This window comes from Notolepis coatsorum (assembly GCF_963971535.1).
Source record: "Notolepis coatsorum genome assembly, chromosome: 8".
Taxonomy (NCBI): domain Eukaryota; kingdom Metazoa; phylum Chordata; class Actinopteri; order Aulopiformes; family Paralepididae; genus Notolepis; species Notolepis coatsorum.
In genome coordinates this window covers 38,792,450-38,816,157 of record NC_140172.1, presented here as the reverse complement: position 1 = coordinate 38,816,157, position 23,708 = coordinate 38,792,450, and the positions used below count along the sequence as shown (strand labels likewise).

The 23,708-nt window shown below is 42.9% G+C and overlaps 1 protein-coding gene across 1 annotated transcript; it reads right to left on the bottom strand.

Moving 5' to 3' along the window:
- Nucleotides 1-4,112: 4,112 nt before the first annotated feature.
- LOC311233406 (coagulation factor IX-like) lies at nucleotides 4,113-23,407 on the bottom strand (the record flags this gene model as incomplete). Its single annotated transcript, XM_084320378.1, has 8 exons — nucleotides 4,113-4,672; nucleotides 7,211-7,340; nucleotides 10,148-10,581; nucleotides 11,111-11,242; nucleotides 12,430-12,543; nucleotides 12,868-12,892; nucleotides 20,279-20,448; nucleotides 23,326-23,407. The coding sequence occupies 8 exons, from the start codon at nucleotides 23,405-23,407 to the stop codon at nucleotides 4,113-4,115; spliced, it is 1,647 nt and encodes a 548-aa protein (XP_084176504.1).
- Nucleotides 23,408-23,708: the final 301 nt, after the last annotated feature.

Here is a 23,708-nt window from a genome sequence, read left to right as displayed (position 1 = left end):
GTACAGATCTGCTGCTGCTCTGTTCACTACTGTGAACTCCTGGGCAACACACTGTCCTGCTCTGCTCTGCTGTAGCAGTAGTTTCACCAGCAGTGTCCTGGTGACACAGGAGGAGAAGTAAGTAACAGTGATGATAATAGTCCAGCTACCAGGTACAGCTATTGTAGAAGTGGCACATTTTAAACACGTACTGCCCTGTCCCTCTGTCTGAGTACAGGCACACTGATACAGATACTAGTACCCTGGCAGGCCAAGATACTTACATACCCACAACTGATTACGACGAGCACAACAACATTTAATCATAATGGCAGGATGATCCATCAGTTCGATTAGAAAATATAAGGGGAGGTTGGCATCTGGTAAAACGTAACAAGTGTTACCATGTACGTACGCACACGCACACGCACACGCACACGCACACACACACACACACACACACACACACACACACACACACACACACACACACACACACACACACACACACACACACACACACACACACACACACACACACACACACACACACACACACACACACACACACACACACACACACACACAACCTCCATGCCAAATGTCGGCCTCCTAAGGCAAGAACTATGGCTGCTAGAGGGTGGAGACCCCTGTGTGGACATACCAGCCTACAGAACAAGCTATAGACCTGGGGAGTCACTTGACAATTGTAAGACCCGCTTGGTTCCAGAATATCTTTTGCCTATGGTCTTTTGCCACAATTTTTCAAGATAGCGTGTTTATATGGTTCCACTTGTTCAATTGGTCTGACATTTGACGTGAGCAGAGTTGAGCATAATTAAATGAGATCCGAGTTTTTACATTTGAGAAGAAACTAGAAATAAGTCATGGATACAAGACTGTGTACCCTAATGCAAAACTACATCTTTCCAGGAAAGGGTTAATTGCATTTGAAGACCAGTCTCGAGCGAACGCTGCGGAGCTGAGAGGACGACATTACAAAACCAAAATGGTCAAAACAACAGACATAATACACTATTGGAATTATACTGTATACTCATGATTACCGGACTTTTTTGTTTTTAAACGCCATAGTTTTCACGTTTTTAACATTTTATTGATGGCTAAAATGAAAACAGATGGCGGTGAATGCCACGATAACCAACAAGAATGTAAAGAGGCGAATATGGGATCTGTTCTAGTTACCATGGAAATATGAAACACAATTTAAGATTGTGTTAAAACATTTACCTTTATTGGTTGTAAAGGTATGAAATAATATATACCTCTGTCAAAGATCATGAAACTACACAATACGGGTTGGCTGTAATACTTGTAGTTTTTATCTTCAATGGGTGGACACTGGGGGACAATCACAGGTGGAACCTCACTCACCGGGTCTATAGAGCTGCTGGTTGTAGCTACAAATGTGACATTCTTTACGAAGAATGTTTTCCCCCACAATTTTCTACAGAGTAAAGTAGCTGTCAGAAATATTCAATATCAAGTAAAGTACTCATATCGGTATGCGCGGTATTAGTGAGTACTCAAAATGATGAGCTCATACATACTTGGTCAGCAAAAATTCTCATTGGTGCACCTTTCTTTATTTTTTTTATCCTGCAGTCACTTCTACACTGGAATCCCCTGTATGCTGCAGTTGTTTTAGTTCATTTGATAATAATTATTGACTCACTAATGGGAGGTTACTCCTTTTACTGCTGCTGCTGCTGCTGCTGCCATCGCTGCTATTTGCCTTGTTTTCCTTTGATTGGTATCAGTGATGTAACTCCTCCATCATATGAACGCAGTCCTGCTACCTGTGTGGCCAGGCTATCTTCATGTTGCTGCTCCCTGCTTTGCATGGGCTGCTGGCCATCTGCACTAGCCGTACCTTATGCTTTATTTCTACCCAAGGTGCTATGCTCAGTGTTGGGTATCAACTATAACAGAGTTACTCCTTGGATTATGTGACCATATTACCAGAATGACATTTTTAAAGTGTGTAATCTAACTACACCTGATTAATTTATAGGGATTACATTTACATTCTGGAGATATTGCCTACTGTTTTTTAAAGAGCAGAAAGACTGAAAGCCATATTATGCAGCTGACCACTCACTTCTCTTCTACCACAACAGCCTATTATGGGACCAGTTTACTACCTTTTTGGAGCTTGATTAGATCTGAAAAACTGTTAAAAGAATGCCTGCTTATTGCTTTGAATACTCAAGTATTCTCTGAAGGGCCGCACCGCATTATTGATCTGTTGTGAGAAAGGATTATTTTGGTACTACTGTACTACTAAGAAGACAGTACCAAACTAAATTGACTAAGCGGTCAACATTTAGTCCTATAGATACAAAACACCTTAGGCCAATTTATGTATCTGGAAGTCTAAGTCTAAATCGAATAAGAAACTGATCACTGATCAGAAATAAATAACTGATACATTTTTGTGGACAGGTCAGTAATCCCAACAAAGCTTTTGGAGGATTCTGCCCAACACTGGCTATGCTGTAACATTGGGAATTGGGTGAATGAGTCTCTAACCAGCATATTGTGTCTTTTTGAGCTCTTTTTCAAGAGATCTGAAACTGCTGTTTGCTGCTTAAGCTGCACATTGATGGATGCTGGGAATTATTGTAAAAGATTCAATGTATTATAATGCGTATATGTATATGATTATTTTCCCAAATATAAGCACAAGATGATTTGATTTGCCTCTTCTTGACTGGTGTGACTTTTTACATGTGGGTCTCAGGCTCCGTATGAGAGCTTCATATAATGTTGAGTATGGAATATGTACATACAGTAACACCAGTTAGCCAACAATAAGCTTCCACTTGGAGACAGACTACATCAAACATCCAATAATATTATTTGAAAGTAATATCTTGTGCAAGAGGTGAGAAGAATTAAAGAGGCACTGTGCCCAATTTAAGAGTTTGTGCTATAATCTTCCTACTGTATAATCCAGTCCAGAAAATATTAGTAAAAACAAACAACTCTCTCCATAATCCAAAAACTAGAGTGCTAAAACTCAAATGTGAGAAGTAACCAGAGAAGTAAAGACTCAACCATGTGATGTCTTCAGGTATAAAGTCTGGAGCTGCTCCACTGACAATGAATGGGAGACTGATTTTGTGGACCCACATAATGTTTGTTTTAGTTTTTATACACAGCTTTATATTCAATAGTAGTGTTCTCAGTACTGAACTAGAACACCTAACCGTATACTCCTGTAGCATTCCCCTTGGTGCTTTCTGTCACCTTTCACGTTTTTCCCAATTCATTGTCCATGGAACAGCTCGCTCCAGACTTTACACCTGTTGATCACAAGTTTGAGTCCTTCTATGGTTTCTGGCTCTTTGAGAGAATAGCTCATATTCATGAATCCTGATGGAACTTGCCTGGGCCATGGAAATAACGTACCTTATTGTAATTCTTAATTCCGGTGGTTAACATCTTCAACTGCAAAAGAGGTGCTACAGTATTGGTCACACATTGTGTTACCACAGGAATGTGACAAATAAATACACATACTTAAGTTAATATGTTTGAATTCTATTTTAATGGACAAACACTTAACATTGATTGGGGAGAGGATAACGCTGTCCTCCCCACAGTCCTTGTGACCCCCACCCTTGACCCCCACCTCCCCAGACCCCCCTCCTCTGAGGTTACTGGACCCCAGCTGGGAAGAAGAGGGAGGCCGGAGTTCGCTGAATGGCCACAGAGAGCACTTCACAGCATGGGCACAATGTCCCATCTCCAATCTTTGCATTTAATTCCTTTATCTTATTAATAGATTTATGTTAACCATGGAGATCTGTCATGCATACTTCATTGTTATCGGTTCCACCACAGGACAATAGAAATCATAGCAGAAAACAAAATGACTTGTATTTCCACTGTGATCGATAGTAGTACTGTGGGCCACACTGCATCAGACTGAGTGCTTGTTGACAGGTTACTGGCAAATGTACAATGGTCTTGAAATTACATGTTGATATACAGCTTTGCACACAGCCTTGTGCTGTATACGCACATTTTAGACGAGGCTCTGGCTTTGAGGGTATGACAGCGGTGTTATAGCTTGATGCCATTTTAACTCGTAGTTCCTTGATCTGTTACTGAGAGAATCGAATCCCTGTGACGTTGCTGATCCAGGGGTAGTAGCGCGAGACGCGGGTGTAGACGCCGTACTTGCCCTCCTTGGCGCACTCCTCCCCCCAGCTGACGATGCCCGTGAGGAACCAGGTGCCCTCGTAGTTGGTGACGTGTGGCCCTCCGCTGTCCCCCTGGCACGAGTCCTTCTGCTCGCTGTGGTAGCCCGCGCAGAACATGAACCGCGTGATGTGGTCCCGGCTGCTGCTTTTACATTTGGTGCGGTCGACGTACGGCACCTCCAGCTTCTGCAGCCGGGAGGCCTCCGGACCCAGGTACAGGAGCCTGCCCCAGCCGCTCACCAGAGAGGTTTCGGACTCCTTCAGGATGGTCTCGATGAAGTCTTTGGGGCCCAGGCAGACGGGTCGGCGGTAGTCGGACAGCGTCACAGGGTTTCTGAGCCTCAGCAGGGCGATGTCGTGGTTGTACTGGGATTTGCGGTAGTCGTAGCTGTGGTGGATGAACTGTTTTTCAACCATGTGGTCACTCTCCGTGCCCTCTGGCCGGTGCACGTCATGCTCACCTTGAGAAGAGAGAGAGAGAGATCGATGATAATCACTCAAGTTATGACTGTAACCTACATGCAGAGGCAGAGCCCACCCACCATGATATATTGTCTTTTTTTTGTGCCTGTTCTCATTTTCTCCCATCCCACAGACACAGATGACTGGCAGGTTTTATGTCCAATTATCACATGTCCTCTTCAGAACAAAATGATAGGATTAAGGTTGAAAATACGCCCCAAAACTATGGAACAAACTGCCCAAAAACATCAGGGAAGCCAACTCGCTAAATATCTTCAAAAGACAGCTTAACTTCTTCCACCCGACGGGACCGGTAGCGGTCCCAAAATGACATCACGCCATAAATCAAGCTCTCTACACTGTCTGACATAATTAGCATTTCCGCCCCCAAACGTATTCAAGAGTAAACATCATAACCATGTCACAACAGCAGTCATAGTGTATATTATTTACCAATAGGTTAAAGTGTTATTAGTGAGATTCTTGTTTTTGAAATGTGTTGTTGTGATCGTGTAGATCCGCCATTTTGAATTAGCGGCCATCGCTGAATGATGGATATTGTAGTCATTTTGAGAAGAGGACATCCAGAGCTTTCAATGAGCGCTGGCATTTTTTTTAAAACTACACTTCCCAAAGGCTTCTAGCTCCCTTCAAGCAAATGAGTTGCTTATGACTTTTTTTTAAATTATTTTATTACTCGAGATTATATACCACAAAACTGAACGTTATTGGCATATATTGGAGCGCAGTTAGTTTGTCTCCCCTATTGTGAACATTTAGCAGCCATCCAATTTGAAATCAGTTTCAAAATGGCGGAGCTGTTGCAAGAATAAAAAACCTACTGTACATACAGTATATTTCATTCTCTGTTCTTCATGCACACCTGGTGATACTAAATCCAAATTGAACTCTGCCATTGGAAAGAGTAGATTTGGCCCGATCCATAGTGTACAAGTTGGCTATAATAAGGTCATTTATAGGCCTCATATTCTATATTCTATAATAATATTTCAATTGGCAAGGGTCCGGATGGCAGAATTCAGTACGGTATCTACAAAACCTTCTGTTTAATGATCTTCCCTTTATTCATTTCCATAGATCTTTTGTGCACGTGATCTCAAGAAGGTACTGAACGAGCTCAGTGGCAGTTTCTTATGTCTGGTCATTTTTAGCAAGGTGTTATTCACTGTCAAAGATGCAAAGAAAAATCATAATTTATATTCTCCTTTGTTTCATCACAATTTAAGCAAGCCTAGTAATAGACACAATATTTCTGACACTGGGAATACATTCACTGAGGTCCATAGATGTCCCTAGATACCAAGAACATGCAAATGGACCTTGTAGAAGTGGAGCAATATTTCATTTACTTAGGTATGTATTTTAGAGGTTAAATCACTTTGCTCAGGCACTTAAATGAGATATCAGGGAGGCCAACTCTTCAAATGTACTTTTTTTTATTGAATTTTTTATTATGCACTTCCTGTTAATTTCATGTGTAAGTTATATGCACATTTTAAGCCTATTTCATACTATCTCTACACCTTGGCCTTTTGATGCACTGTGTTAGGGCTATTTTATTGATTTATTGTACTGTACTATAAATGAGAGCCTTCTTATCGCACAGCTTTTATTCTATCTATTTTGTGCTCATTTATGTCTATTCTTTGTCTGCACTTCATGCAATGCCTTTGTTGTTTTATATATGCTCATTTATTGTATGCTATTTTATTAAGCACTTTGGGCTGCAGTTCCTGTATGAAGTTTCAAGTTTCAAGTTTCTTTAATAGTTGTCATACAGAAGTACAGAATACTTTTATACAAAATGCTTCTTACTGTTACGCTCCAGAGACTGTGCTAGACAAGATAAGTATGAAATAAAATAGTATAGCATGTAAAATAGAAGTAAAAATAGAGGTCACAGTGTTCAGTATAGACATATGTACAATGTTCGATGCAGAATAGAAGTAACTGAGTTACCATACAATATACAATATACTATGCAATGTACTAATATACAATACTATATAGTGCAAAGCAGAAATGGAATGAGGTACAATTTAGGTACAATTTACAGTAAGGTGTACGAGTTGTAGTGCAAATCCTTTACCAATAAATATAAAGTGTGTTTAGGTGATCTAAAGTGTGGAGAGTGGGTGCTGCAGTGTGTTGTTTGTTTAAAGTGAGTGTGTGCGTGTGGATGTGTGTGCTGTGTGCATTTGATGGTTGTTGCATAGTGTTTATTGTTCGTTGAGCAGCCTGAAAGGTGCTATATAAATAAATGTTATTATTAAAATTGGTGAAATGCCCCTTTAAAAAGCATCTGCTTTCATCTTTGTTCATTGCCTAATGGAGCTAAGATGATCCACAACAGACACTCTAAGAAAGCCATGTGTGTGTGTGTGTGTGTGTGTGTGTGTGTGTGTGTGTGTGTGTGTGTGTGTGTGTGTGTGTGTGTGTGTGTGTGTGTGTGTGTGTCTGTGTGTGTGTGTGTGAGTGTGTGTGTGTGTGCGTGAGTGCGTGCGCAGATCCCTTACCAACTCTAACAAAGTAGCCTCCTCGATACTTGTTTGCCTCCATCAGACAGTGGGCAGCGGTGATGACCCACACTTCAGTGAGCAGAGAGCCTCCACAAAACGATCGGTTTGATTTGGTCATCAGATTCACCTACACACACATACAGAATGCATTTGTATTTACATTTAGCTGTTGTGTGAAAATCCTGTATATCCAATTTTTTTTATGATTCTCATGATTTGACTCAACTACACACTGTGTCGTGTTGGAATTTTACATGGTTCTTGGTGTCATATTGGAAATGTACATGGTTCTTGGTGTCATATTGGAAATGTACTGTACATGGTTCTTGGTGTCATATTGGAAATGTACATGGTTCTTGGTGTCGGAAGTTTACATGAATCTTGGTGTCATGTTGGAAGTTGACATGGTTCTCTGTGTCGTGTTGGAAGTTTCACCCAAAAAGTTGGCCTTTTTGGTGATACAAGGTTTTTGTCAGACAAGCACAGGGTGCTAGTGTTGTGTATGTATCCCTCCTCTTCTCTCGTGATTCCTATTCCCGTGCACTCCAGAGGAGTGCTTCTCACACCTTTTTATGTCAAGGACATGATATAAATCTGCTTTCGTGATAACGTCTTGTGAATTAAATCATAGTGAAAATAGACATATGCTGTTGGTGGCCGACAGCGGGTATATCCCCGAAATGGCCCTCAATGACATCTTTTGACCACTTTTAAAACGTTCACTAGATGCCACATAGAGGTTTAGTCAGAATCATGTGAACGGCCTAGAAATAATAATAATAATAATAATTCATTTAATTTATATAGCGCTTCTCAATGACCCGAAGTCGCTGACAATAGTTGGGAGCAAAGTAAAAACAAATAAACAAAAACAAATAAACAAAAACAAAGAAGCAACAAAGAAACAAAAACAAAAGGAAGATGAGACCATGGGGGGAACAGCATGATAGCACAAAAGACAGGAGACAGACATCAATCAGGTTGGGGGGGGGGTTTATGGGTGGGGGGGGTTGAAGGCAAGGGAGAACAGGTGGGTTTTGAGGCGAGCTTTGAAGGTGGAGAGTGTAGGGGAGTCTCTGATGGACTGAGAGAGGGAGTTCCAGAGTCGGGGTGCAGTGCGAGAGAAGGCCCGATCACCAAAGTGTTTGAGTTTGGATGTCGGGACAGTGAGGGAGGCAGTGGAGGAGGACCGGAGGGAACGGGTGGGGCGGTAGGGAAGAAGGAGATCAGTCAGGTAGGGGGGGCCAGGCTGTGGAGGGCTTTGAAGGTGAGGAGTAGTGTTTTAAAGTTTATGCAGTGTTTGATCGGGAGCCAGTGGAGAGAGTGGAGGACAGGAGTGATGTGTTCACGGGACCGGGTGTTAGTGAGGAGGCGGGCGGCTGAGTTTTGGACCATTTGCGGTTTATGGAGGGAGCGGGAGGTGATGCCAGTGAGGAGGGAGTTGCAATAGTCCAGGCGGGAGGAGATGAAGGCGTGTATGAGGGATTCAGCAGCAGGGGGGGGAGAGGCAGTGACGGATTTTTGCAATGTTGCGGAGGTGAAAGTATGATATTTTTACGATGGAGCGGACGTGGGGGTCAAATGAGAGGGTGGAGTCAAGGAGGACACCAAGGTTTCGGACTAGGGGGGAGGGGGTGATGGTGGAGTCATTGATGGTGAGTGTGATGGGTCCGGAAATGGTGGTTTTGTGAGAATAGTGCCACCATGAGGCCAAATGACTCAAAACCTTGCTATGGTAAGGCAAACATATTTGTCAAATTTGGTGCAAATCGGACAATGTGTTCATAAGTAACATATTACTTCCTGTTTACCATGCATTTTTCCAAAGTTCGATTGGATCTGGTGGTGGTCATACAGTTTGGCCTATCAATTATCTTGATCACAAATTTGAAGATACTGGTCAACAGCAAGTAGTGTGAGAGTCAGGTGAACAGCTTAGGAAAAAATTCCAATATGGTGGACTTCATAGATCCTTATGGAAAACTTGTTGTCCACGAGTAGCCGTATCTCTGGAGAAACGCTTATTTGACAATGGAACGTTTGTCCTGATGGTGGCGGTAGAGGAAAGGTCATGGGGTCACCAAAATAAATCAATATTTTTCCTCTAGGGGTGATGAATGTGCACATCAAATTTGAAAATATTAGAATAAAAGCTATTAGACGTATTGCATCACTGAAGGATCTGCCGCAGTGGCGGATGCAGGGCACATGACGGTGGTCGGGGTTAATCCACGATATCAGCCAATACTTTGTTTTGGAGATATTCATTTAGTATTTTATGAAGTTATTGTGGGAGTGGGGACCCCCTGGAGCCCCTCCAATGACCCCTGACGTCCCCAGACCTCACATGGAGAACCACTAATCAAAGGAGCCTCTCCTCTTGACACTGCAAGGCCAGAGAGCTCCTCATGATTTTCACCTGTCTGTTTGTTTATGTGTTACAATTTAGAGAGAGAGAGAGAGAGAGAGAGAGAGAGAGAGAGAGAGAGAGAGAGAGAGAGAGAGAGAGAGAGAGAGAGAGAGAGAGAGAGAGAGAGAGAGAGAGAGAGAGAGAGAGAGAGAGAGAGAGAGAGAGAGAGAGAGAGAGAGAGAGAGAAATCGAAATCTAATCTGTTCCCTACATGGTCCACAACTGGTGAGTGAGGCCTGTTTTTTTTACTTGTATTGTGGCCAGGTATGCAGCTAACCAAAGGTTCTAACAAAGTGCAATAAAGAAATATGGTTCTAACAATATTTTATATATACAGTATATACAGTATATATGTGCCGGCAGTCTCTTATTGGCCAAGCTGGAAAGTTTCTTTTGGCCAATAATAAGTGGAGACTGTCAGCCAGCATATGATTTACATGATGTGTGACATCACTGGTTCCTATACTATACCCTCACTCCCTCCCCTCCCCCTCTCCCTCCCTTCTCCATCCATCCTTCCATACCTGCCAGGGTATCTCTCCTGGTATGGCCTCGTTGCCTCCCACGACCCTCTGGTCGGCGTTGCTCTCGGCTGTGATGGTGGGCAGGGTGGGGAAAGCCCAGGAAGGCTGCTTGTTCTCCCTCTCTGTCGTTTCACTGGGGGGTATTTCTGTGGCCCCGCCGCTCTCCCCCGAACCGTCACTACTGCTGTTATTATGATCACTAATAACAATCTGTGACGGGGTGACTGTGGCGTTCACAGCAGCGGTCCATGGATCAGAAGCGTTTACAGGGTAGTCGTCGTATTCGTATTCCAGTGCTGTGGCGTTGAAGTGATCGGCCTCGTAGCGCGTGCCGTTTGCGTCTGATGAGCGAGTCACCCCGCCGGATGACACTTTTGGTGTAATGGACCCAGATCTGGTGAGGGACACACTCACACGTCCGCAGCTGAACTGGCCTGGTACAGTATGGAGAGAAAGGACAGTATGGACAAACAAATACGAACAGGTATATACCCTCTGTTTTCATGTGATGTCATAATGTCCATACATCTTTAAATTTGGGACTGGCTAAATAGGCGAACACTTCAATCAAGTATCAGTCTTAGTTTCTCACACCTCACCGTATGCCCCTCCCCCACCCCCAGGTGTCTAATTTAAAGTCCTAATCCATCATTTGACCGTAGGAGTCGGCAAGAACATTGACTTACTTCGCCCTGTCTGATACTGCACACTCATCTTTATTTAGACGTTAATTACCTCACCTGTGAGCTCACATTTCCTCTTGCGCTGCAAGTTTTTCTTCAGACTCTTCATTAGTGTGTGTGTGTGTGTGTGTGTGTGTGTGTGTGTGTGTGTGTGTGTGTGTGTGTGTGTGTGTGTGTGTGTGTGTGTGTGTGTGTAAGTGTGTGTGTGTGTGCATGCTTGTGTTTGTGCTCGTATACACTGTGCCACATGGGTACTGTGTAGCACTAATGATGCCTGTACCTGTGGGCTCACACTGCCTCCTGTCTGGGCCGAGCCTGTATCCAGCTGTACAGTAGCACAGCGCTCGCTCAGAGTTCATCACACAGAAGTGGGAGCAGCCGCCATTGTTGACCGAACACTGTTTGGGCACCTCTGAGAGACAGGCAAGAAGATGGTAGTGAAAACATTGAGCGCTCACACACACAGGTCAGGATCTAGCTCTATTGAGCTTTGTATGTATATAATGTAATTACAAAGCTCTATAACGAACCACCGCCAATTCTGAGGGTTAAGTCAATAACACAAGCCACTGCTGAAATACAGTATAGAATGACCCTTTTCACTCCAAAGTCTCCTTTCAAATCCTCCAGCCGAGCTGTTCATTTCCGGTAATGGCACCTTCTTCTGTGCCTTTCTGGGAACGTCGTTAAGTCATTAAGGCACCATTACCTGAAATGAACAGCTCGGCTGAAGGATTTGAAAGGAGACTTCAGAGAGAAAAGGGTAATTTAATACTGTATCTCAGCAGCGGCTTGTGTTTTTTTTCACCCCACCAGCCTTTGTTTGGACTCTTTGACCTTTCTGTTGATCCCTTCGAAAACACAATGCAAACAATGCAAACAAAAATGTACAGTATGATTAGGACGAGTTTTGACTTAACCCTCAGTCGTTATAGAGATTTGTATATACAGTAGATACATAAAAAGCTCAATAAAGCTAGTCAGGTTCATGATGAGAATAAAGTCATTCTTATATAGCAGAGACCTGCCTGAAACCTCATAACATGAAATATTTTTTAAATAAAACTTAAAAGTAAAGGTGTAAATACTTAAAAATACTCAAAAAGAGGCTAAAGGCACAGGCTTTTAGTGCTCAAAAGGTTACGTTACAAAGAAATCTACTCAATTACAGTAGCTAAAAATATACTCAATTACAGTAATTAGACAAATATACCCAGTCATAGTAACTAAAAGTATCTACTCAATTACAGTAACTAGAGTTACATTCCACCTCTGCTACTTGGTAGTTATGTGGTACCTGCACATAGTATATTGCTGTCACATGTCATATAACATTTTTATAGTTTGGTTTGGTGAAATAGAGCACAGGACCGCAGCAGAATTTTTTTTATAGTTTGTTTTGGTGAAATAGAGCACAGGACAGCAGCAGTACGTTGTTTGTGGTTATTACCTTTCTTTCATTTAACTTTTTCTTGGTTCAGCACTAGATTTATTGAGGATTTATTTGGTGGAAGTGCATAAACTCCTTCTCTACTTGATATGTGGTGGTGTCCCACATGAGACGTCCAGACTCAAACCGTAACTGTTGGTTGGACTCACCTATCTCACAGTTCTTGCCGTTGAAGTTGGGTTGACACCAGCAAAGATACGCGTTCACCCCGTCCTTGCACCAACCCCCATTCTGACAGGGGTATGGGTCACACTGGTCACCGTCTACACACACACACACACACACACACACACACACACACACACACACACACACACACACACACACACACACACACACACACACACACACACACACACACACACACACACACACACACACACACACACACACACACACACACACACACACACACACACACACACACACACACACACACATTTCAACTGTAAGCAAAAGAGTGCAGTGCTTCCAACAAGTGACACAAGGGTCTTTAATGGACACACCTGCTAAGAGTTTTTTGTCTATATATATATATTACTATGCCTTAAGTTAAGCCTTATGCCTTGTCAGTCCAGAATACTTACCACTATAGCCGACCCAGAATTCCATCTGAGAGGGAGAGGAGAGAGAGAGAGAGAGAGAGAGAGAGAGAGAGAGAGAGAGAGAGAGAGAGAGAGAGAGAGAGAGAGAGAGAGAGAGAGAGAGAGAGGCAGGTTAGTAACAAACATTAACACACAGACCATAGACACATACAGTATGTTTTGTAGGTAGGCTACTCATACATGTATGTATCTGAACGTGTGTGTGTGTGTGTGTGTGTGTGTGTGTGTGTGTGTGTGTGTGTGTGTGTGTGTGTGTGTGTGTGTGTGTGTGTGTGTGTGTGTGTGTGTGTGTGTGTGTGTGTGTGTGTGTGTGTGTGTGTGTGTGTGTGTGTATATAGCAGGGGTGGGCAATTAATTTTTACATGGGGCCACATGAGAAACCTGAACTGTGTTGGATGGCCGAACCAATGATAACTTAATTCTGCTCAATATTCATTATCTCCAATTGTAAAAATTGACCGCGGGCCGGACACGGACGTCCAAAGGGCCGGAAGTGGCCCGTGGCCCGTAATTGCCCAGGTCTGGTATATAGTATAATATACTTGAATAAGTTACATGTTTGGTCATACGATTAGAGTACAATGATGTATTTTACAGTAAAACACAGTAATTATTTGCTATTATGATTAAACATGGATTTTTTTGTTCCTTGAAATTTGCAAAAACTACTGTATGCCAGAAGGAGTAATCTTTGGAGGAAGCGATATTGGAGCATGCACAAAATCTTTATGATTTAGTCATTAATTTAATTAGTATATCTCACTAATATTTTATATATATTTAAGTAATATATCTCAGTAATATACCTCAGTAATATATCTCAGTAATATATTGTAGTAATATATTTCAGTAATATACCTCAGTAATTATGTCTCAGTAATATATTGTAGTAATATATCTCAGTAATATATTTCAGTAATACAGTATATCTCAATACTTACATCTGACTCAGTATACAGTATGTGAGCATCTATGTAAAATCAGCTTTATAGAGCAGAAAATGTTTAAGCAAGTTACTTTTGAGTGTTGGAAACTAAATGCTCACGTCTCTTCTACAAATTCAAATAGTTCTAAAGTCTATCGTTTCAAGTTTCAAGTTTCTTTATTAGTTGTCATACATAGAGAAATACAGAATACGTTTGCATGAAATGCTTCTTTCTGTTTTGCTCCTGAGAGTGTGCTAGATAAAATAACAAGATAGTATAAAATAGTATAATATAAGTATAAAATAGAAAGTACGTAAACAAGTGTAAACAAAACTAAAATGTTCAATATACATATATACAGTATATGTACAGTCTATACAATGCAGATACAGTACAGTGTAGAAATGGTGAGGTATAGCTTAGCTTGTGGTGCCACCTTGTGGTGGTGAGGTGCAATGAGGTGCATGAGATTGATGCCAATAAATATAAAGTGTGTTAGTGTCTAAAGTGGGTAAAGTGGGTGCTACAGTGTGTTGTTTATTTAAAGTGAGTGTGTGCATGTGGATGTGTGTGTTGTGCAGTGTTAATTTTGGCAGCTATTTTCATTTTAGTTTTAGTCTTAGTCATGTGTCAAGTGCTCCTTTTTCGTTTTCATCATATTTAGTCATCTTCATTTATTTTTCGTTTAGTCAGTTTTAGTCAACTAAATGTCTGAGCATTTTAGTCTTAGTCAGTTTTTGTCTCAATTTTGTCTTTTTTGTTTTAGTCTAGATTTTGTCGACGAAAACGGATGACATTTTTGTCTATTTGTACAAAAAAATATATATTATATAAATTATTAAAAAAAATATCTTTTCTTTTTTACAGTTTTATATATACTGTTTTTTGTAATAACTAGAAAGTAATGATGTTTATTCAACAACAGGTGATTGTACAGATTAGTATTAGTATCATTAAAAGTTCTATGCTCAACTATGCTTCACCCACGGAAAGGTTGTTGGAACATTGGTTCCACACGGACATTATACGTTGTTGCACACTTCCTCCTATCCAAAAGGCTCCGTTTAGGTTAGCTACTGTAGTAGCAGAGGCTCTGTTGTGATTTTAAATGCACAATAAATATTCAACATTCTCTTTTGAGACTCCGCCTCAGACTCTTATCATTTGGCACTAAAAGCTAAACATTGTCACCGGTATGGCTGTCCGCAACATGTCATTAATTGTGTGCGAGAGGTCGATCAGTTAGCCACATTAGTGTGAGCTAGGTTAGCCACTAGCTAACGTGAGCTAGATGGAAATACAAACAATGTAACGTTACTGGTGAAAAAGTGATTTACCTTGGAATACTCCTTTGCCAACTTGCTGTACTTTGCTTGCAGGTCTGCAGCTGGATTATGAATAGTCCCAACTTTAGCCAAGGTAACGTTAAGCTAAAACTAGCTTTTCAAATAGCTCTTCAGCTAATGCTAATAACACAGAGCTCCCGTCAGCCGTCACACTGTTCTGTCGGGACGATGGCAATAAGAAAAATTATAATTATTTTGTCTCGTCTTGTTTTAGTCAACAATATCAACATGAAGATACATTTCGTCCTGGTTTTTGTAAATAAAATGTTTGTGTCCTCAGTTGTGGTCAACGATATTTAATAAACTATTTAGTCTCGTTAGCATCACATGGTATTCAATAACGTGACGTCACGTCTCATTGTCGTCATGAAAAAACCTTTGTTGACGAAGATCTTTTGTCACCATTTTAGTTGACAAAATAAACACTGGTGTTGTGGGTGTATTTGATGGTCTGTTATTGTTCATTGTTCATTGAGCATCCTGATGGCCTGGGGATAGAAGCTCCTTCTGAGTCTCTCTGTGCTTGCCATGAGACTCCGGTATCGCTTGCCTGACCGCAGCAGTTCAAAGAGGCAGTTGTTTGGGTGGCTGGGGTCTTTGATTATTCTCTTAGCCTTAGCCATGCAGCGCTTGTTGTAAATGTCTTGGAGAGTTGGAAGCCCCCCTCCAATTGTGCGTTCGGCTGAACGGGCCACTCTCTGTAGTCTGCTATGGTCTTGTGCAGTACTATTACCAAACCAGGAGGTGATATTGCCAGTCAGGATGCTCTCTATTGTGCATGAATAGAAGTTCTTGAGGATCTTCTGACTCACTTTGAACTTCCTTAGGTGCCTAAGGAAGTAGAGGCGTTGTCGTGCCTTCTTGATAACACTGTCAATGTGTGTGGTCCATGTCAAGTCCTCGGATATGTGGACTCCGAGGTACTTAAAACTGTTCACTCTCTCAACCGGTGCCCCGTCGATGCTGAGGGGGCTGTAGTCCCTGACCCCCGACCTCCTAAAGTCCACAATCATCTCTTTTGTTTTGCTGACGTTCAGGGAGAGGCTGTTCTCTTGACACCATCCCGCTAGAACCTTTACCTCTTCCAGGTAGGCCCTCTCGTCGTTTTCAGAGATCAGGCCCACCACTACTGTGTCGTCAGCCAATTTGATGATTGTGTTGTTGTTCTGCTGTGCCACACAGTCATATGTGTACAGGGAGTAGAGGAGGGGACTCAGAACACAGCCCTGGGGGGCCCCTATGTTGAGAGTGATGGATGAGGAGGTGCAGTTGCCTGCTCTCACAACCTGGGGTCTGCCCGTCAGGAAGTCCAAGACCCACTGGCAGAGGTCATAGTTCAAGCCCAGGTCCCTGAGCTTGGCTATGAGTTTGGAGGGGACTATGGTATTGAATGCTGAGCTGTAGTCGATGAATAGCATTCTCACATAGTTCCCTGGCCTGCCTCTTGTCCAGGTGTGATGCTGCTGTGTGCAGCACATGGGCTATGGCGTCCTCCGTGGACCTGTTGGGGCGGTATGCAAATTGCAGGGGGTCCAGGTTGATGGGGAGGGAGGAACAGATGTAGCCCTTCACTAGCTTCTGAAAGCACTTCATGGCTATGGAGGTGAGAGCTACAGGGCGGTAGTCGTTGAGGCAAGCAGGCTTGGATTTTTTGGGTACAGGGATAATGGTGGACTTCTTCAGACAGGTGAGGATGACAGCCTGTTCTAAGGACAGGTTAAATATATCAGTGAATACCGGGGCCAGTTTTAGCATTCCAGTTTTAGGACACGGCCGGGGATACTGTCCGGTCCTGCTGCCTTCATGATATTCACTTTCTTAAAGGTCCTCCTCACCTCATGTTCTGTTATCCTGAACACTGAGGGCTAGATCCACAAAGAATGGATTGCACGGAGCAAGTTGCACCCTTACTTACAATTCATTATGGATTGAAAATGGGGGACCCTGATGTAAACAAAACGAAAGTCTTTCTCTGGTCTGCATCCCCTTAACAATTGTGTGTATGTAGCCATACTGTATTGTACTCATTCTGCAATCTGTTAATAAAACTTTCATTCAATCAATCAATCTGCACAGTGATTGATTGAATGAACATTTTATTAACAGATTGCAGAATGGGTACAATACAGTACGGCTCAATACACACAATTGTTAAGGGGATGCAGACCAGAGAAAGACTTTCATCTTGTTTACATCAGGGTCCCCCATTTTCAATTCATAATGAATTGTAAGTAAGGGTGCAACTTGCTCCGTGCAATCCATTCTTTGTGGATCTAGCCCTGAGTGTCCGTTGGCACTCGGCAGTGGCCCCCAGTGGCCCCCCCCTCCATTGCAGTGGTTTGTAGGCTGGTGTTGTTATTCACAGCCTCAAACCTTGCATAGAAGGTATAGAGATCATTTGCCAATTGGATGTCACTGTTCAGCTTGAGGGAGGTGCCTTTGTAATCTGTCATCATTCTGAGGCCCTGCCACATACCTCTAGAGTCAGCCTGTTCATATTGAAGTTACATTTTATCCCTGTAGCGCCGTGTTGCCTCTATTACTGTCCCCCTCACGTTGTCTCTCGCCACCTTGTGGTCATTCATGTTACCTGTCACAAGCCCGGCATTGTATGCTGAGGTGCGCGCTTTCAGAGCTTTGCGGATGGATTTGTCTACCCAAGGCTTTTGGTTTGGGTAAACTCTAATTGTGGTAGAGGGGATTGTTTCTTCTACCAAAGTACAAACAAAGTCCAGCACTTTTTCCGTGTAGTCATTAATATTATCTGTGTTGTCGCGGAACACACTCCACTCTGTACATTCAAGTGCAGACTGGAGCGTCTCCACCGACTCCACAGTCCAGCGCTTAACCTCTCGCGTTACTACAGGGGCGCGCTTGAGACTTTGTTTATACTGCGGTAAAAGAAAGATGGCGCCATGGTCTGATTTGCCGAAAGCACTAGCAGCCTGAGACTTGTACCCGTTCTTAAATTGCGAGTAGCAATGGTCTAGGATATTCCCGCCTCTGGTGGAACAAGTCACATGCTGATAGAAATTTGGCAACACTTTTCTCAGATTAGCGCTATTAAAATCACCCACAACCACAATAGCAGCGTCAACGTTAGCTGCTTGGAGTTTGTTTACCTCGTCGTGAAGCATGGACAGCGCGACTCCAGTGTTTGCGTGGGGGAATATACAATCCGATCAGAATGGCCGACGTTAATTGTCTCGGGAGCAGTGGTGCAGTCGTAATATGGGCCAAGGCCAAACGCCACGTGCACGCGCGATCCCGCGCGTGCACGCGCATACATGTCTCTCTCCTCTTTCATGAGGCGGAGCTGGGGACAAGACGGGCGGTCTTTTGTCACATAACACACGCCCAACACTCCACACACACGCACGCACGCACACACACACACACACACACACACACACACACACACACACACACACACACACACACACACACACACACACACACACACACACACACACACACACACACACACACACACACACACACACACACACACACACACACACACACACACACACACACACACACACACACACACACACACACACACACACACACACACTAATGAAGAGTGTGAAGAAAAACTTGCAGCACAAGAGGAAATGTGAGCTCACAGGTGAGGTAATTAACGTCTAAATAAAGATGAGTGTGCAGTATCAGACAGGGCGAAGTAAGTCAATGTTCTTACCAACTCCTAAAGTCAAATTATGGATTAGGGCTTTAAATTAGACACCTGGGGGTGGGGGATGGGTATACGGCGCAACAAGTCATTTTTGTGTCGTCGCGCCGTATAGGCACCCCGGCCGGCACTTATCACCTAGACTTTGCATAATAATAGGATGCGCGCACTTCTGCCTCAGTGACGTAGCCTAAACGTCGTTTGACCGCGTATGCCCACCACTGCATACCTGCTCGGGAGAAAGAATGGTCGGCACTTGATGGATATATACTCCAGGTTTGGGGAGCAGTGGTTTGAAAGCTCCTTCACGTTGCCTGGATCACACCAATTGTTATTCAACATGAAGGCTATTCCACCTCCCCATTTCTTTCCTGATTCTTACTCCGTGCGGTCTTTGCGATGAATGAAAAAGTGATCGGCCGGTTGAATGGTGTGGTTTGGGACGTCCGGTGTCAGCCACGTTTCAGTGAAGCAGAGAACATTACAGTCTCTAATGTCACTTTGGAATTGAATCCTTGCTCTGATGTCGTCCAGTTTATTTTCGATTGATTGCACATTGGCCAACAATATGCTGGGCAATGGTGTTTTGTGCCTCCTGGACCGCAGCCTGTTTCGGATGCCTGCTCTCTTTCCTCGCCCGTCTCCCCCCTTCTTGCTTGGGCCGAGGTCTGGTCCTGTTCTACCCAAGATCTCAGCAGGCCATTGTTGTTATTCGGCGAGTTGATCCAGAGAGCAATCCAGTTGGTACGTTTTCCGTAATCCAATGTCTATCAGTGACTGACGGTCATACACGTTAAATGCACCAACAGTTGGTACAAACAAAACTCTTAAAACTATAAAAATTTACAAAAGTAAGCACAGTCTCGACGGAGCACACAGATAGGCAGCCGGACGTAGCAGCGCCATTTTGTTCTATCGTCTAATGAATTATTCATTAGTCTTGGGTTGGTTCTGAAATTGGTCTCCAAAGGAGCACACGCACATGCAATAAATATAATTCATTTCACATGCATAACTCATGATGACAATTTAAGATAAAGAAACCGGGCAGTCCTACAGGTAATTCTGACAGCAGTCCTACAGGTAGTTTTGATAGCAGTCCTACAGGTAGTTTTGACAGCAGTCCTACAGGTAGTTTTGACAGCAGTCCTACAGGTAGTTCTGAGGTGAGTGTGTGTGTGTGTGTGTGTGTGTGTGTGTGTGTGTGTGTGTGTGTGTGTGTGTGTGTGTGTGTGTGTGTGTGTGTGTGTGTGCGTGTGTGTGTGTGTGTGTGCGTGCGTGCGTGCGTGCGTGTGTGAGTGTGTGTGTGTGTGTGTGCGTGCGTGTGTGCATGCGTGTGTGTGTGTGTGTGTGTGTGTGTGTGTGTGTGTGTGTGCGTGTGTGTGTGTGTGTGTGCGTGTGTGTGCATGCGTGTGTGCACCACCTACAGTCATCTCATCATTTTCAAACACCTCCCTGGCCTCCTCCATGTTGCAGCGCTCCTCTAAACACTCTCTCTCCAGGTTGTCGTTGTGCAGCAGCTCCTCCATGGCGGTGTTGTACCTCCTCTGTCGACGCAGCACCATGGAGGCCACCGGCTGAGACACAAACACAGACCCTGCAGAGAAGAACACCATCAGTACACAGTCACACAGCTCTGCTTGGTGTTTAGGCTGCAAGGAGAATTTTCAACAAAATATATATAATTGTCCTATTGGTTGATGCCTTTGTACACAGTATATAAAATAAACAAATGAGACCATTGCTGAAACAATTACTTGTTTGTCTGTTTGTTTTTTCAATGGGACATACTATGTTTAATAAAAAGGAAAGGGGGGGGGGGGGGTTATGGTATTTTGGTAGATACCTTACCGTATTGTGAAATGTCATGCTGTTACATTACATCCCTAGTGTAATTATTGCCGTAGACTAGGGTAAGTACATTACGTATGTAAAAAATAATTATAGAAATGGGAAGGGGAGAGGGGGTTCAAATAATTTGCTTTTAGTTATGCTTTGTTTAGTCATATCAAATCATATGCTGTCTTTAGTTATGCTTTGTTTAGTCATATCAAATCATATGCTGTGTTTAGTTATGCTTTGTTTAGTCATACCAAATCATATGCTGTGTTTAGTTATGCTTTGTTTAGTCATACCAAATCATATGCTGTGTTTAGTTATGCTTTGTTTAATCATATCAAATCATATGCTGTGTTTAGTTATGCTTTGTTCAGTCATATCAAATCCTAGGCTTTGTTTAGTTATGCGTTAGGCCCATGGCACTTCCAGAAGGTTCAACAGTAGCTTGTGGCATCCCAGATTCATCCTTCTCAATACCAACACTCAGCAATGATATGATGCTCATCATGCTCGGCTATGCACTACTACACATTATACAACGGCATGCAAATTTCTCGATTCTGATTGGCCATTTACACGTCTTTATTGGCAACAATCCACGGTCCTGGGCTCAGGACCCGCCCACAACCGAATCACATATCACTCCCCGGCTCACTCCGGGAGAAAACAAGATCGCGGACAACAAATGGATATGTTGATAGCACCATAACGACTAAATATGAAGCGATTCTGTCAAGGGGAATGTGTTAGTCCTTTAAACAATGTTGGATGATGTAATTGATGGGTCTTGAGTCAATCTAGAACAAAAGAAAAATCGCGGATTGATTGATTGATTAATTGATTGATTTAAATTTCTACTTCCTTCCCACTGACTGCAGCGTTCACTCTCACACTGTCCGACGCTGGCGTACCCACAAACACACACACACACACACACACACACACACACACACACACACACACACACACACACACACACACACACACACACACACACACACACACACACACACACACACACACTCCTGTCTGCAACAGCGGGGGAGTCAGACTGAGAGAGAAGCAGCGCTGTTTTAAGTGAGCATGGTCTATTGAATTGATTGATTGGTTGATTGCTAATTTTATTACTGTACCCCTGGTTTCCAACTGGTTAAGTTTAGGCTAAAAGAAATAAATAAAAAAATAGGGCGAAGAAAACGTTTTTTTCCTATAGGGCAAAGAAAACGTTTTAATTTGTTTTACCTACTTTATATAGAAGCATCTAAGAATGAAGTTCTATGGAAAGTAGGTCTGCATTCCCTTAACAATTGTGTGTATTGAGCCGTACTGTATTGTACCCATTCTGCATCTGGTAATAAAATTTTCAATCAATCATTCCAATAATACACAGTTGGATGTGTTAGTTGGTTGGATGCACTTCAAGCTGCTTCCACATGAGGCAACTTCTCTCAATCATTCCAATAATACACAGTTGGATGTGTTAGTTTGGTTGGATGCACTTCAAGCTGCTTCCACATGGAGGCAACTTGTCTTTTTTGTAGTTGTGGGAACTACTTTTTCTGGCGGATGGTTTTTTCAATAAATCTTCGATTAATGTGTGTTTATTGTATAGAAATAAGGTTGGATGAATCTGGCAGTTGTATAAAAGCTTTACACCACTTGTAGTCGTGATTTGTGACCAATAAACCATGCCTAGGGGGGTCTAACGACCCTCGGCTGCGCCTCGGGCCTAACGACCACCCCTAGGCATGGTTTATTGGTCACAAACCACTCCTGCGCGTGATGTAATGCTTAAATGTCCAACCTTCTTAACAACAAAATGACTCGACTTCAAATTCATCATTGCCAAGCAAACCTGGACTGGGTGACTCCAGACTCACTGCTCCAGACACAGTGAGTGAAGCATGGATTTCGTGAAGCTGTGTTTGTGTGAGCTCTTACACTCAAATCAGGTTTACATTTTTGAATATAAAATAATAAAATATAAAACCTCATTTGGGTGTGAGAACTCAATTTTATTTTCCATGACATCACATATTTGAAGATTATTGTGTGTGGTGGGTGGTGCATGTTCACCAATATGACCTAACTGCTCTAGGCACAGGGACAACTAATAGCATGAAATCTTCTTAACTTCTATAATAATGATATATAATATAATGTGTTATTTTTTTTAATATATTTTTAGAATGTATATACGTACAATGCAGCTTATATACTCAACAATTAAAAGAAATGAAATTAAGAATAGTGTGCAGAGTAAAATCATCTTTACAATCATCATACAGACACTGGTAACATTTTGTTATTAGCTTTTGATCTTAAAGGGACACTTTGACTAAACATTAACTGACATTTGTCCCTCAGTTTTTCTGAAAATGGAACGCTAGCATTATTAGCATTCCTGATTGAATCCATGGGGGCACAGCTAGCTCCCCACAATGTGTGTGTGTGTGTGTGTGTGTGTGTGTGTGTGTGTGTGTGTGTGTGTGTGTGTGTGTGTGTGTGTGTGTGTGTGTGTGTGTGTGTGTGTGTGGGTGGTGTGTGTGTGTGTGTGTGTGTGTGTGTGTGTGTGTGTGTGTGTGTGTGTGTCCCATCTAAAGACTGGTTTTAAAAGCCCCCCAGCAGCGCCTACCTGTGTTCCCCTCAGTGGTCTCCAGGCCATACGACTCCAGCATGAAGCCAGCGGTGAGGACCAGTAAACAAAGCCTGGCCATCTTACCTCCGTCAGCGCTGTATACTGCAATTATATTATACCGGAGCTGAAGTCTCACTCACCCACTGCACAGAGTGACCCGCCACTCCAAAGTGCAGCAATTCACTGTTTACCCACCAGTCACCTAGAAAGCCACTATGTTTGCGTGTGTATATGTACGAGAGAAAGAGAGAGATAGAGAGAGAGAGAGAGAGAGAGAGAGAGAGAGAGAGAGAGAGAGAGAGAGGAGAGAGAGAGAGAGACAGAGAGAGTTGTGAAAAGAGAGATAAGTTGTATGTGTGTGTGTGTGTGTGTGTGTGAGA